At 40.8% G+C, this 15,919-nt stretch overlaps 1 protein-coding gene across 1 annotated transcript in view; it reads right to left on the bottom strand.

Moving 5' to 3' along the window:
- MATN2 (matrilin 2) overlaps nt 1-15,919 on the bottom strand; it is a gene marked incomplete at its 5' end in the record, with an annotated part of 69,445 nt that overhangs the window by 21,934 nt on the left and 31,592 nt on the right. Inside the window, 3 exons of the mRNA XM_082479494.1 lie at nt 1,392-1,514; nt 3,676-3,798; nt 8,175-8,297. Coding sequence (XP_082335620.1) covers nt 1,392-1,514; nt 3,676-3,798; nt 8,175-8,297 — 369 coding nt within the window. The remainder of the gene's footprint in view (nt 1-1,391; nt 1,515-3,675; nt 3,799-8,174; nt 8,298-15,919) is intronic.

Here is a 15,919-nt window from a genome sequence, read left to right as displayed (position 1 = left end):
TCCCCTCCTCAGGAAGCTGTAGAGAGCAGTAACGTTCACCCCTCAGCCTCCGTTTCTCCAAACTAGACAAGCCCAAAGACCTTAGCCACTCCTCACAGGACATCCCTTCCAACCCTTTCTCCAGCTTTGTTGCCCTTCTCTGGACACATTCAAGGACCTTCACATCGTTCTTCAACTGTGGGGCCCAGAACTGCACACAGTGCTCGAGGTAAGGCTACACCAACACACTGAATACACCAGGATAATCATCTCTTTTGACCGGCTGGTTGTGCTGCATTTGATGCACCCCAGGATGGGGTTTGTCCTCTTGGCTGCCAGGGCACACTGCTGACTCGCATTGAGTCTGCTGCCGACCAGCACCCCCGGATCCCTTTCTGCAAGGCTGCTCTCCAGCCACTCCTCTCCCAAATTATACTTGTGCCTAGCATTACTCTGTCCTAGGTGCAGAATGTGGCATTTCAACTTGTTAAATTTAATCCCATTAATCATTTCCCAATGCTCCAATCTACCTAGATCCCTCTGGACTTCTGCATAGACAGAACATTAATTTGCTTTTAGAGTATCAGTACTTTTTGAGACATGCAGAATTTCTCTCTGCTTCCATGGACTAACAATGTAGAGTGTTGTTGTGATACACAAACTGAGAATAAGGAGCTTTTCATTTGACATGGTAATGTTTGGATGACTTTATTTTTTTTTTCTGCAATTGTTTTTTCACAGCAGATATTGATAAGATCTATGGATATTATTGGGATTTACAGCGACAAAATACTTAATGCCTGTGTATTTTTCAGAGACTTATCCATGATTCTTCTTTGATCATGGTGATCAAAGCTATAAAAATGGAGAAAAATTTACAACGAATTTTTTCTTGCTATCTGCCACTCATAACTGCACAATGTAGTCAAATGTGTAATGCAATTACAATATCACTTTTGCAATCATCCTTATTTCATGCTGGGCAAAATGAAATTTCCATTAATTATTGCAAGCTTCATGCTGTATAAGATTTTAGAAATATTACATATTTTTGCCTTGATTTCAGAAGAAATTTACAGTTGTCCCATATAAAGATGTAAGTCAAAATAAAATAGTTTTGGATCCACAACAGTCAAATTTCAGGGCTACTTTTGAAATAGGACAGACATTTAGGGTGTGATTCAGGTGCCTAAAAGTAGGCATCAAGTACCACTTTAGGTGCCTTAGCATACCCAAGATATTGACATACTTCTGGCAAATATCACACCAAAGGGTAAACTATGAACTTTTGGAATCCTTGAGCATTTAAAATTACATTGGACAGCAACATTTAGGCAATCAAATCCTACCTTACAGATTTCTTCTAAGTCTGTAACAAAAATCTAACTCTGAGTTGCCAAATAATAACTTACGTTTACATGTTTTCCCATCGTTACGAAGCCTGTATCCTTCAAAACACTGACAGGTATAAGATCTGTCACCATTTACACACAAATGTTCACAGCCATGATCACTCAGAGCACAATAGTCAACTCCTGCAGGAGCAATTGAAGTTATTAAAAAAATTTAACAAATAATGAATCAATTATTTTTCATCTCTAATATCTGAATGGCACATAAGCAAGTAAATATAAATACATTGATCTGCTTAAACAATAATCCAGTTCCTTATCTGATGATATACATATAGCTTCAATAAAATGTAAGAGGGCCTTGTAGTGCACTTTACATTCGTTGCTTTAAGTAAAGTTACGAAATCATACTTTCCTATGCTTAGCATAGCTCAGAGTCTACGTCTCAGTAGTTACAAATTGAATTTTAAAAAAAAAACAAACTAAAACAATTCAGCAATGATTTTATATACACCAGTGGCAAAGACATAAAAGCTACCTTGTGAACATTCTTCTTTAAATACAGTCTCTAAATGGCCTGATGTGAAGGTGGCAGTCCCCAGAACTCCCTTGTGTGCCTGACCCAGCTGCTCTGTGTGGCAGCAAGCAGAAAACCTCTCAGGGACCTCAGTGAGCTTTATCTTAGACTATTTAAGCTTTTGCAGAGAATTGAAAATGACAAGCACTGTCAAAAAGGGTCCATTTTTAATCTCAAATTTTCTATGTGTTTCTTCTCTGTAATACAAAGACATAGGACCCCTGGGATCCTGCAGGCAGCACTTGCTACTGGCTATTGGCTACATACACAGTGTCATTCATATTTTTGTAATTACTTCTCAAAGTAGAAATCTGTTTACCATTCAGGTGTTCCCACAGCTGTCTTAAGATACTTGTGCCTGTGTATATGACACCAGAATTGTGATTCCCAGATGTTTTCCCAGTAGGAGTGGTATATGTTAACTGCTAATCCCTTCCATTCAACTGCTCAGCTACTCATTCAGGAAATCCCAAAGTGCCCAAACTCTTTTCATGATAGCCTAAAAATGTCCATGAGGTTTCAACAACTCATCTGTAGCTCGGGAATAGGACAAATCTCTTTCCTAAATATATATGAGGAGAGGTGTACGCTGGCAAGAAGAGGAGCTATTCAAAAGAGGTCAGTTTCATCACACAGGAGGATTCCAGAAGCCACAGCACTGTTTTAATGCTGCTGATAGGTCTCACCGTACAGCCTGGAGGAAAATAACTCAAGAGTGAAAAAAACATCTCTTTTTACTACAAAGGAAAAGGGATTTTCCATTTGCAAGTTGATAAAACTCCATAGTTTGGCTGTTTCTAAATTTCCAGTGGTTCTTTTAGGTAAATGTCTAGATGAATTGTTTCTAGTAGACCCTATTGCTGTTACATGTACACTAGTTCTGCTTTTGCATTACTGTCTGCCCCTTTCTAGAGACCTGCAGTGGCAGACAGAAGCAAAGTCTGACAAGGTACTGGATGGCACTAAAAAGGTTAGTATGGTGGCAAAGACAAAGTTAAAGACAAAGACAAATTGCCTTTGCCGCTTTGTCACACTTCTCCATAGATAATTTTTGTGACTGATCACTTGCAGTTTGACTTCTGTTAAAAATGTGGTACCTGAGTGCAAGAAAAGGAGCAAACTCTCGAGCAGCTCCAACACTCAACAAGCTTGAAAGATAATGTACCTCCAAAATCTGTAGAAAAAGTGGCCAAAACCCTCTCATCAAAAGGTCCAGGAAAAGTCAACAGGCAAATTGCATTCACATTCCTCTTTTCTGAGCCCTTTCTGTATATTATTTTTCCAGCGAAGGAGGCAATTCAGTTATTCGCGAAACTGCAATGATTCTCCATAATCATTAGATTTATAAAGGGTGGAGAACTGTCAGGACAACATTTTTCACTTATTAAGGGCTCCCATGCAAAATGTAAAGCTCAGTGTGGGACTCTCACTTCTTCCCCAGGTAACCTGATGCAGTTTGCCTGGGGGCACTGCTGTCAAGATGACCTGTCAGTCAGACACATTTGTTACGTGACTGGAAAACTGTCCTCAACACACGGGGATCAACAGATCTTCCAAAAGTTTTCTGAATATGTGAGGATTTACAGTTATCCTGACAAATATTATTTCCTAAGTCCATTTTCTGTCTGTTTCTGCTTTCGAATTGTTATGAAAGTATTATTGAAACGCAGATTGTAAGAATAAATCAAAGATGTGTCCTCTTCTCTGTATGAAAACAGGAACATTTCCTAGGTGAGCTGAGATCAAGGAGGTTCTCGCAAGACTTACGTGTGCAGGTTTTTAGGTCCTCATTGATGACAAATCCTTCAGAGCACTGACAGACATAGGAGACATCAGTATTTAGGCATAGTTGCTCGCAGCCATGGTTGCTTTCAGCACAGTGGTCCACTCCTATTGATTTGTGTTAACAATTGAAGAAATCACATTGGAACCTTAGATACATACGCTATGACACTGTAGTTAGTACATGATGCCTTTGCAGAGCAAGGAAAATAGATCAGTACAGCTTTTTATTTAGGCAGTATCCCCACCTATTTAAGTAACCTGATTTAATTAACAACACCTAAGTGTTGTTAATACAAAAACCCCACTTGGCAAATAAAAAACTCGATGAAGTACATATCTCCCTTGCCAAAAGTCACAAAGGGAAACTAATGCTAAGTGGAGTGAAGGGAGAACCTTGAAATCCCACCTGGACTTACCTGCAGAATCATGCTCTCTTTCTCCAAAAAGCACGACTCTCTGTTTTGTTCACCACAAAATTTTCTCAGAGACAAAGTATGAATATTAGTAACTCTTGAAATAGAAATTATGGCTTTCAGATTTTTTCACAAACAGTAAACTCTTTTTCAAGATGATGAGAAATCACCAATTTAAACCTGCCAGCAGGTTCAAGCAGTTAAAGCCTAGTGGGGGACAGATACAAATTATAAGTGTGAAGGTGTCTTAGTATGTTCCTTTTCTTTGATTTTCCTATTCCAATTCCAAATAAGATAAAATGGAATATTTTTTTAGTCTTTTTGCAGCTGGTTGAGTGAAAGATGAAGGGTGGGGGAAGGAAGAGAGAGGTGTGAATTTGTTTAAAAATTATATTGTCTCATAGAATGGACAGCAAAGCTGTAGGTAGAGATATGTGCACTTGCAGATGTCCTATGTAATCTGCTGACTCTGTAAGTATAGAAAAAGCACATTTTAGGAAAAAAAAGCTTTATACTGACCTTCCTCATAATATTTTATTGCCGACTTGCTAATGGCTATTTTTAGTTATATAGACCCAAATCACTTTAGCTTAACTTAATCAAAAGTAGTGGAGTTCTCTCAGACACAAACACAGTCTCATATGTCTCTATTTGCAAATCATTTACAGATGTGAACAGGCATGTCTGCAGCTGTTTACAAAAAAAAATTAATTCCGTACTTAATGTAAAATTACTTTGTTCTAAATATTGCTGTTTATTATTTAACTAAGCAACAAGTTTGCAGTAATTGTTCCAGATTTACCATTATACATAGATAGAGATAACATTGGCTTGAACAAGTGAAGCCGAGGTGTCAGTTTTTACTAGCTAAAGCAAGTTCCAGCTGGAACATTCTCCTTTTTCCAAGAGTTTACATCATTATGAAGAGGCTTGTGTAACTTCTCAGAGCACACAAAAAATGTGGAAAATAAGAAGAAAATACCCCCCCCACCCCCCCAGTATTCTCTGTGAAAAATTGCATCTGTTTGGCACCATCTTTTACAATACAAACACCCACACAAATGTGAATTTTAACATTTAAATACTTTGGGTTCTCATGGAGAATCTTTTAACACACTCTTTCAAAGATTGGAGTAATCACAAAGCTGCTAATTACCAGGCTTTAGCAATTAGTACAACTGTAAATTTGGTCATCATGTGTACTTCATTACATGTGTAAAAAAAAAAGTAAGAATGGGAAGGGACAGGGGAAGAGTCAGTATTTTTAAAAACAATTAGTGTCTTGGGATATATTAATTTTTACATATTCAACAACCGTAATTGTTAAAAAGTTCTGAGCTCTTGCAACACATCCAAGTTTCCTTAGATGTGGCTTTACCACAAACAGTTTATTTAAAAATAATTACTGCCTGGCCTATCAACTTTTTTTTTAATTTCAGTGACTGAGTGTTCCTTTGGAAAAATATGTCATAAGTACATCAGGGAAAAATGCTGCCAATATTTTAGATGATGTGCAAAAGGGTTCTCTTGCAACAAAAGTATCTTCTAAAAACTGGGTGATGTCAAGTGGACAATGTTGTTGGGTTTTTCTGGTGCAACACTGGTCCTTTGTTTAGTAACATTCTTATTAAAAGAGGACATTTTATCGAACAGATCACTGAAAGTGTACACGTATGGAAGGGGGAAGTCTCTACATATCTCCACATACCAGCATACATCAGTATCAGGTTTGCTGCAGTTTACATAGCACATAGCAATGATACAGATGTTTAACGGTAAGCACTGCCTTTGTGTTAGACACCTTCACTGAACACATTTTCCCAGTTATTTGGATTGGAGATGATGCTTTAGTTCTCTATTGGATCAGGGATCTCAGTATAGCGTTACTTCACTAGGCCTGGCTTGTGGTGGACTTTAGTAACATAGGTCTGCATAGCTCAGAAAGATCTTAAAAAGGACCCGTGAGCATTTTCTTATTCTCTTCACACCTCACCTGACTGCAGTAACTAATCACTGCAGTTCACAAGACACACATATTGCTATCATGTTGTTGGGCATATCCAGGATGACGTTTGCACACAAACGTCTCTTCCATGTTAACACATGAGTTCACAGTCATGCTGACCTAAAGCACAGAATTTACTTCTGTGGAGGAAAAATAGTGAAGAATTCAAGCCAGCCATGAGGGTTTCTGAAGTAAATGGCTTACTTTTCTTAAATGATACTGGATTCTGTGCTTTGGACACCTGACAGTGAGCTGAGGATCTGAGAGTGGATTACAAATACTTGGCTAGACAAAACTTCACTTTGGCTTCCATAGACCTGCTCCTGTAGTCATCCGAAGTCATCCATCGGGGTGAAGGAGTAATGCCTGGTACGATGCCTGGCGATGCATTCTCCCTGATTTATAAAGAGGGCACACATGCAAATGTTCTGCTTTATTTTACAAGCTTATCTAATGTGAGCCTCGTTACAACAAGTTTGGGAATAGGAGCTTATTCCTGGAAACATCACCAGGTTTACAGCCAAATGGAGTCCCCAACATAAGAAGGACATGGACCTGCTGGAGCGTGTCCAGAGGAGGGCCATGAGGATGATCCGAGGGCTGGAGCACCTCTTCTATGAGGAAAGGCTGAAAGAGTTGGGGCTGTTCAGCCTGGAGAAGAGAAGGCTCTGGGGAGATCTTATTGTGGCCTTCCAGTACCTAAAGGGGACCTACAGGAGATCTGGGGAAGGACTTTTTACTAGGGCTTGTAGCGATAGGACGAGGGGGAATGGCTTTAAACTGGAAGAGGGCAGGTTCAGATTGAACATTAGGAAGTTTTTCACTTTGAGGGTGGTAAGGCACTGGCACAGGTTGCCCAGAGAGGCTGTTGAGGCCTCATCCCTGGAGGTGTTCAAGGCCAGGCTGGACGTGGCCTTGGGCAACCTGGTCTAGGGGGAGGTGTCCCTGCCTATGGCAGGGGGGTTGGAACTCGATGATCTTCAAGGTCCTTTCCAACCTAAACCATTCTATGATTCTATGATTCTAAATCCAAAGCCCCCTAAGGTTAAGGAAAAATACCCCAAAATGGGAATTAGCATTTGCCTTTAGTTCACAATTACATCCTTGGCAATAAATATTCTACACAATGCTGTTCTTTTGCTCCTGTACTCACCAAGGTGCATCCAATCTATAAAACCCTCAATGTATTAAAATACCATATAGATAATAAAAACCAGAATAGCACAGATTGATGTAAAAATGGTAATGTGTCGACAAAGATGCTTCATGAGAACATATCTTTAAGACTGAAAGAAAATACAGTTCCAAAACCAGATAAATTTTATAAGCATCTAGAAATATAATTATGTTGTTCCAGGCAAGCTTCCTATTCATAAAACATCAGCAGTACCATTCTCCCCACCAAGAACTGAGTCACCAGATCAGGTTAGTTCATTTTGTTGAATATGTTGTTCTTAAACTTTAACGACATTACATTGAAAATTTGCTGTGATTCCAGGCCCCCACTCAAGAAGAGCTGTAACACCAGTCTTTTTCAAGTAAATAGTATGTGTGATTGGTTTAGAAACCTGACATTGCCGAGACTGTTTTTACAATTTTTTTAGGGAACTGTGGGGTTACATGTGTGATTTTAAGTTGATTTTAATAATTACATTACCTGTCCAATATTTCCTAAGCTAATGAAATACATCTGTCCTTGGCTAAATGAACTGGGAAAAACAATTTTTTTTTTTTTTTTAAAGCTGTTTATGACATTACAAGACAAAGTCAGAAAATTTCAAATAAGCAATGAACTTATTGTTGTTGAGCCACACTGGTTCCTGTATTACTCCTCAGGTTTCCATAAATCTCTTCAGTAAATGTCTAATATACAATCTAGCCTACAAAACAGCAAACAGCATTTCCCAGCATGACGGGCTCAGTTAAAATTCAAGTGTATAAAGAAACATTTGTTTCAACCTTAATTATAGAGAAAACTTTCATCCTTTCAGAAAGGAAACCATTCACAGCAGGTTTAAGAAATAATAGCAGATGAACTTTATTATGTCCAAAGGATTACTCACTTTTGCATGTTTTCTTATCTGGATTAAGTCTAAACCCTTCTTGGCATTGACAAAAGTAGGAATCATCTGTATTAACACATTCCTGTTCACAGCCGTGGTCTTGAAGAGCACAATAGTCTGGTCCTATATGGGAAAAAAATTGTGTCAGTGAAGAATATAATTCCTCAGAAATAAGCTAGGTAAAAAACAGTTACTTTGTTTTCTTTTCTTTAACATTTTTTTTTCCCTAGGCACCATTCTGACTTTTTACCATATTGTTTCAAATTATGAAAATAAAATGTTCCTTTTTTCCAAATATCTGCTATACTTAGGTATACCTGGTATGTCTACTTCAATGAATGCTTCGAAAACACATGTTCAACACGCAGTAGGGAAGTTAGAATCTTAAATATTTCTTAACATTTAGCGTCTAGATGCTATACATTGCCTCATCAAATTTGCCTCTTTATTTTACTCAGAGCAAGTTAGATATAATCTGTAATAAATACACAAACACGCTTTTGAATGCTGTTTATTAGATCAAAGCAGGACAATCAGGTCATCAGGAGCATTGGGGTTTTAACAGCTCTGGGTGTTTGCTACATAGTTCTTCCACGTAAAATGCTCATGAAAGGGAAGATGAGCAAATTCTAGAAACAGCTAGTACTTGTGTATAAAGTACCCTAAAAAGGCAAGTAATGTGCAGTAAGCAATGGGATATTTACCCCACAGCATTTACCACTATTGATGAAATCAAAGAACCTGACATTCACTTAGATGCAGTGTCTGACCATCACTTAGTTTTGTATCAGTGGAGTTAATTAATTTACACTAATGGAAGAATGGTCTTAACTCCTCAGCACTGTTAAAAATAAACAAGTCACAAATCTACTAAGTCACATTTTTAAAGACATTCAGGCACTTTTGAACACCTCATTACACAAGCTGAGAAATGACATTCAGAGGTTAATTATTATTCCCAGAAGTAATTGGCTTCCTGAGGCCGGAACTGTTCTTTCCTTGTATGCATGATGGGCTAACGCAATTGAGCCTTTCACATATATATTGACCAACTATATTTTCAGGACAAACAAAGTGGAATGTGACTTTGTAAGAAAACCTGAGAGGAGTATTTTATCAGTCACAAACTCCACTTCATATATTTATAGAACATTTCATTTACCAAAGGTTTTTATGACAGCATATGCACATACATATATACGCAACACAGGTATATCTTACCTGTTTACTAAAAAAATAATTAGAAAATATGGTTCAAGAGTGCACTAAATAGACAGAAACCATAAAGCCACGTGTGTGCACCAGAAGAATGTAGCTGTACATCTTCTGGACCTACTCAGTGCTGGGTTGCATTTATCTGCTCAAATCTTTGCTAACTGAAGTGCGCAGCACAGACTTTTCCTGTGTAACTGATTCTGAAGATGACCACAAGAGTTGAAAAATATGTAATATGTATTATTATCTTTGTTGGAGTCTTGAGGCTATTATGTTTGGAACACTAAAAACACATTTCACAGGACTTCATTAACACAGTCCAGATTAAGGATGCTAACAGAAAGCCTCTACCAGCTACAGCTTATGTGAATCTACCCACAACTCAAACCTGAGTCTTCCCAACAGAAGAACAGTTGAGGCTCAGCACCCCTAAGTACAAGCAGAAACTACCATCTGTCCTCCTGAGGGGAGCAGTAAGAGTGGCAAAAGTCCCCTCAATAGTTAACTTAGTAGCTAGGAATTACTTCTACCTGCCTCACTGATTATCTGAATTTGCTGCTCTCCTCTTCCTGCCACACATAGAGCACTCTGCTAGTGTTGGCGGGGTTGCTCTCATAAACTGTGTTCCTTGTATTTTCTTCTGAGAAGTTTGGAGTAATTCCCAGAGAAAACATTTGTCAGATATGCATGACCACACTGATAACATTTACATTTTCAAGCTTTTCTCTGTAGCCATGAGCATGAAATCTTACTTTCTATTTTTGAAAGAAAAGCTAGGATTCTGAGATAATCACGAGATGTTGGGAGCTGGCGCCCCAGGCCCAGGCCTGCTTGCTGATGCAGAGCTCAGGTCTGGCGTGGGTGTGAGGCTTGGCGAGTTGGCAATCATCCCGGAGATTCAGTATGTAAGCCAAATATGTAGAAATTTATGTTAAAGGTTTTAAATTTACAAACATTTTAAATCAGTGATCTGAAGTTTGTTTCTTCATGTTGACTCAAAGGCAGCGTGATTCATAACATATGAGAGCTAGGGGACACTTCTGATCTAAAGAGCGCTCACGCTGTCTTGACTTTCACAGCATGAAGAGCTACTCGGTTCTTTCATTCATGCTTTATTTTATTAGCAAGGCTCAGGAGATATCAAATGTAAGGAAAAGTGGCTTAGTAAGTTTTACTGATGCTTAGATTCAGGACATGCGTGTTGAAAGCGAATGATATGACATGGTATTTGCTTATTGCCTCCTGACTACTCCTTCTGAATCAAAGTCTATGACCTACCATTTCCAGTCACTTTGATTTTTCCCTAATTGCAACCTGATGGAATTTTCTCCCTTAATTTTAAACTAATTTAAAGCATTTAAAACAAAACAGAATCCAGTTAAGATGGAGGAGATGCACAGAGCTGTGAGAAGCCTTGCCTGTGGCCGCTGCCCCTTGGCTTGGGAGCTGCCTTTAATGTCAGGCTCTCACCCTTGGTTCTTGCCTGAGCTGTTACAGGTACGCCTGTGCCTGGCCTTGCATTTTGCTGATCCTGAGCTGCAGACCGGCTGACTTGGTTTCCTGAATTGACCTTAGACCTCTCTTGACACTATGGACTTGTCTAGTGATCACTGGATAGTTGGCTGAGCCTGATTACCGTCACAGGACCTGTTTTGTTCTTTTTTGGGTTGTGGGACCAAAGGCCTTGTCAGAGAGATTACTGACCCTGCTTGCCTTGTAGCCACACTTGGATCCCAGCTTGCACTCCCTTGCAGAGCAGTGTATTTTTGAGCTACATGTTAAGGATCTCCTCCATCCCACAGAGATCCAACATGAAACCATAGACGTGAGTGATCAACATCAGAGGGGAAATGACAATGGGAATGTGGTGGTGGAGTCTGTTACCCCATCTGATGTAGTGAATAAGGCTTTCTATAAACAGACAGCAGAAATCTCCAACTCATAGGCTTTTGTTCATATTGGAAATTTCAACCAACGAAACACCCACTGAGAGGATAAGACAGCATTGTGCAGGCAAGGCAGGAGTTTCTGCACAGACTTGGTGACAACTCCCTAACACAAATTCTTGAGGGGTGATGTTCTTCTTGACTTGCTGCTGTGACCATGAGATGACTGAGTTCACAATCCAGAATCCTGCAAGAGGAAGCAGCAGAATTCAGACTCCGTATTTTACAAGCGCAGATTTCAGCTTATTCAGGGAACTGCTAGGAAGAATCCCCTGGGAAAGAGCCAAGAAGAGAAAGGATGCCCAGGAGAGCTCAATGATTTTTAAAGAAAACTTCCTAAGGGCTCAGGAACAAATGATCCCATCGTACTGGAAAATCTGCTTAGATGATCAAAGAGCTTCTCAGTGAACTAAACCAGAAGGAAAATAGTAGAGGGAGAAAGAAGGACCAAGAAAAAAAGACGAGTATAAAAGCATTGTTTAGGTACTTTGGGACAAAATCAAAGCCCAGCTGGACCTATGACTACTGAGGTGCACTAAGGGTAATAAAAAGGGATTCTACAAATAGCTGGTAGCAAAAAGAAAGTCACAGAAAAGGTAGGTCTGTTGGCTAGGGGAACAACCTAGTAATAAACAATACAGAAAAAATAATGCCCTTGTTATTCCTGGTTCTCACAGAAAAAGCCTGCTCCCAGATTTCTGTGTGTACCAGCACAGTTTGGGAAGGAGAGAGGAGAGGCTAGCAACACTGGTTAGTGACTACTTAGAGAAACTGGATATACACATACCCATGTGGCTGGTATGGGATCACTGGTATTAGCCTACGGGTGCTGAAAGAACTAGGTGATGTGACACCACTGTCTATCATGTATGAAAATTCACAGGGAGCAAGAGATGTCCCTGATAACTGAAAAAGGCTGACATTACACTAATCTTTAAAAAAACATAAGAAGAAAGACCCAGGGAACTATAAACCAATCTGCATCATTTTGGTCCCAGGATCATGGGGCGCATCCTCTTAGAATCAATTTCCAAATATATGAAGAACAAAAAGATTATAGGAAATAGTCAACATGGATTTACCAAGGGAAACCATGCCTGATCAACACATTCATCTCCAATGATGAAATGACTGTCTGTGGGCAAGGGAAGATCAGTGGATGCAATACACATTGGCACTAGTAAAGCTCTTGATGCTGCCTCCCACAGTATTGTCATTTGGAAGCTGAAGAAATATAGGCTGGAAGAAAGAACTGTTAGGTGAGGTGAAAATTTGCCAGGCCACCAGGCTCAAAGGATAGTGACCAATGGCTTACTGTCTGGCTGGTTGATGATAATGACCAGAGTACCACACGGGACAGTACTGGGGGCCACATTGCTAAGTATCTTCATCAGTGACATAGATGATGACACAAAGTGTACCCTTACCAAATCTGCTGGTGACACTAAATTAGGGACAATAACGGAAAGCAAATGGCAGAACTTCAATACAGAGGAACCTTTACAAACTTGACGACCGAACCAGAAGATGTCTTATGAAGTTCAGCAAGAATTGCAAAGTTCTGCACCTGGGTGGGAAACACCCCATGGTTTGACCAGCTGTCAGGGAGCAGCACAGGCCAGCTGCTCCCTAGGGGAAGGAGAGCCAGGAACCAAGGGTGATAATACAGCTGAGCAGAGTAGGGACCTTGCCCTGCAGTACCCAAGCAAGGTGAGCAGGGCAGGCCTGGAAATGGTAGCCAGGTTTCACCAGGAGTCCAGATCATCAGTGAAGTACATGCTGCTGAGGCTCTGAGGTCAAGCCAAGAAGCCATCGTGCATGTAAGGATGGGGTAAGGCCACCCCTGGTGAGGGCAGCCAGGGTCTGACACAGGCCAGTGGTTGCTGGGTAGGTCCACAGTGGCAGGGCAAGGCCATGGTCAAGGTGGGAAGTCAGTCTGCAGGTCAGGGTCTGGATCAACAAGGGCTACTGCTAGGCCCAGCTGGAGACCACCACTTCTATAGCATTGGTGGGGCAGGGACTTGAAGGCTCCAGGCAGAGCTGAAATAAGGAACCTGGGCCACGGGCAGGAGTGAGAAGCCCCAGGGGGGCTGTACGGGGCTGATAAAGCCTGTTGGTTCCCTCGGGACCCTGACACTGGCTGAGTAGCAGCTGTGCTGGGAGGTTAGGGGCGGACCTGCTGGGAAGTAGCTCGGAGGAGAAGGATCTGGGAGTTGTGGTAGACAGTAAATTATCCATGGCCCAGCAATGTGCCCTTGTCGCCAAAAAGGCCAATGGAATCCTGGGCTGCATAGGGAAGAGTGTGGCCAGTAGGTCGAGGGAGGTCATTCTCCCCCTCTACTCTGCACTGGTGAGGCCACAACTGGAATACTGTGTCCAGTTTTGGGCTCCCCAGTTCAAGAGGGACAGGGAACTGCTGGAGCGAGTCCAGCGAAGGGCAACTAAGACGATTAAGGGCTTGGAGCATCTGCCTTATGAGGAAAGGCTGAGAGAGCTGGGACTCTTTAGCCTGGAGAAGAGAAGGCTGAGGGGAGACCTTATTATGGTGTACAAGTATCTAAAGGGTGGGTTGAAGGAGGATGGAGCCAGGCTCTTTTCAATGGTTCCAAGTAACAGGACAAGGGGCAATGGGCACAAGTTAGAACACAGGAAGTTCCATTCAAATACACCGAAAAACTTCTTTACAGTGAGGGTGACAGAGCACTGGAACAGGCTGCCCAGGGAGGTTGTGGAATCCCCTTCCCTGGAGATTTTCCAGACCCGCCTGGATGCAGTCCTGAGTAATGTGCTCTAGGCAATCCTGCTTTAGCAGGGGAGTTGGACTAGATGTTCTCTAGAGGTCCCTTCCAACTCTGATAATTCTGTGATTCTGTGAAAGTGCCTTATGTTTTAAACAGAGTGTGAGCTTTAATCTGAGCCAACAGTGTGCTCTCACTACAAATAAAGCAAACCTCATACCAGGCTACACTGGTGAAGTGCAGCAAGCAGAACTTACTACTATTCCCCACTACTCAGCACTGGTGAGGTTGTACTTATCATAGAATCATGGTGAGGTTGGACTTGACTTACTCGGTCCAGTTCTGGAACAATCTCTCCTCTTCTCCCCCCAGTTAAGGGGAATGAACTGAAGAGGGCTCAACAGAGACCTATGAAAATTGCTGGGACATAGTCCGCATGATGTATGTGGAGAGCTTGAGGGATCTAGGCTTATTCAGCTTGGTGAAGAGGAAGGTGTCTAGTTGCAGCCTACAATTACTTCCTGTAGGTCATTACAAAGGTGATGGAGCTAAACCCTTTTGGTTGTGCCAGATGATATAACAAGGAACAATGGTCACCACCTGTGGTTTGGGTGATCCAGGTTGGACACGAGAAAAATTTTTCTCTAGAGTACAGCATAGTGGAACAGGATAGTACAGCAGTGGAACAGGTTGCCCAGAAATGCTGTGGACTCTCCATTGAAGCTTTTTGAGACTCAGCTAGACAAAACCATAACTGACCCAATCCACAGCTTGTGGCAGTTCCACTTTGAAAAGGAGGATAGAGCAGATGACCTCCAGAGATCCTGTCCAACCAGCATTTGAAAGCTTTCACGTTTCCAACATAAAGACAGCAGTGCATGTCAGACCGACAGTCTATATAGCCCAATGTGCTGTCTCAAGAAATAGATACCTACGTCAGAGGAAAGAGACAGGACAAGTCTGAATACTACTTTCCCAGAACACTCTCTCAGCTTCCAGCACTCTGGATCATCAATTTAAACAGGTTAAAATGATTCGTACAGTTAGACCATAAGCTAAATCCACTTAAGTCATATAAAATGTTTATGCAGTTTTAGGATCTTTGTTCAGTTCAAACTGAAAACACTGCTTAAAATCCACATTCTTCAAATGAAGGAATTAACAAGAAGTTTTGCTTGGGCAGTGGAAATCACACTATAGTAAGATTTCAAAAATATATGTATGTAGGCGTATACATAAAAGAATAAGAGAATTTAGTCAGGCCTTAGCTGGTGGATACTTGACAAATGGATGAGTTCATACAAGCTACAAAAAACGTGAACCAGTACGAACTGTACTCTGGCCTTTGGGGAGGCAGGAAATTAATCTACCCTGACTATGACCATCTAAAAATTAGGTGTCTAATCTGGCAAGTCATTCAGGCTCCCTGCATAGTCAAGTCAAGGAAAATACAGACACTTCCATAAATTTGTGTCAAAGCTGTGAGCAATCACCTTCTAGAATTATGTGTCTCTTTCCCTTGATCATAAGGTCAGATGTACAGCCAGGGTTGGATGCTTTCTTTCTAAATGTTAAAATTAAGTGAAATAGATACCAAGCATAATACACAATACAGTCTATAGGTTAACATAGTTTCTCATCATAAAGACTGAAATGCCCCCAAGGCTGTACAAAGCACAGAACTGCAGTGCTATATTGATGCATTTTTTGAGAAATAATGTTTGTACACATTATTTGATAATACAGGCTAAATTCACCACCAGTACCAGCAGTTCCACTCACCTAAAACCAACGGAGTTTGTCTGCTTACAGACACAATAGTAACATTTCTTTATCAAGATCTGTA

Source organism: Vanellus vanellus, assembly GCF_965231255.1.
Source record: "Vanellus vanellus genome assembly, chromosome: 2".
Classification (NCBI taxonomy): domain Eukaryota; kingdom Metazoa; phylum Chordata; class Aves; order Charadriiformes; family Charadriidae; genus Vanellus; species Vanellus vanellus.
The sequence above is the reverse complement of the archived record's forward strand: the minus strand, read 5'-3'. Positions and strand labels throughout refer to the sequence as shown.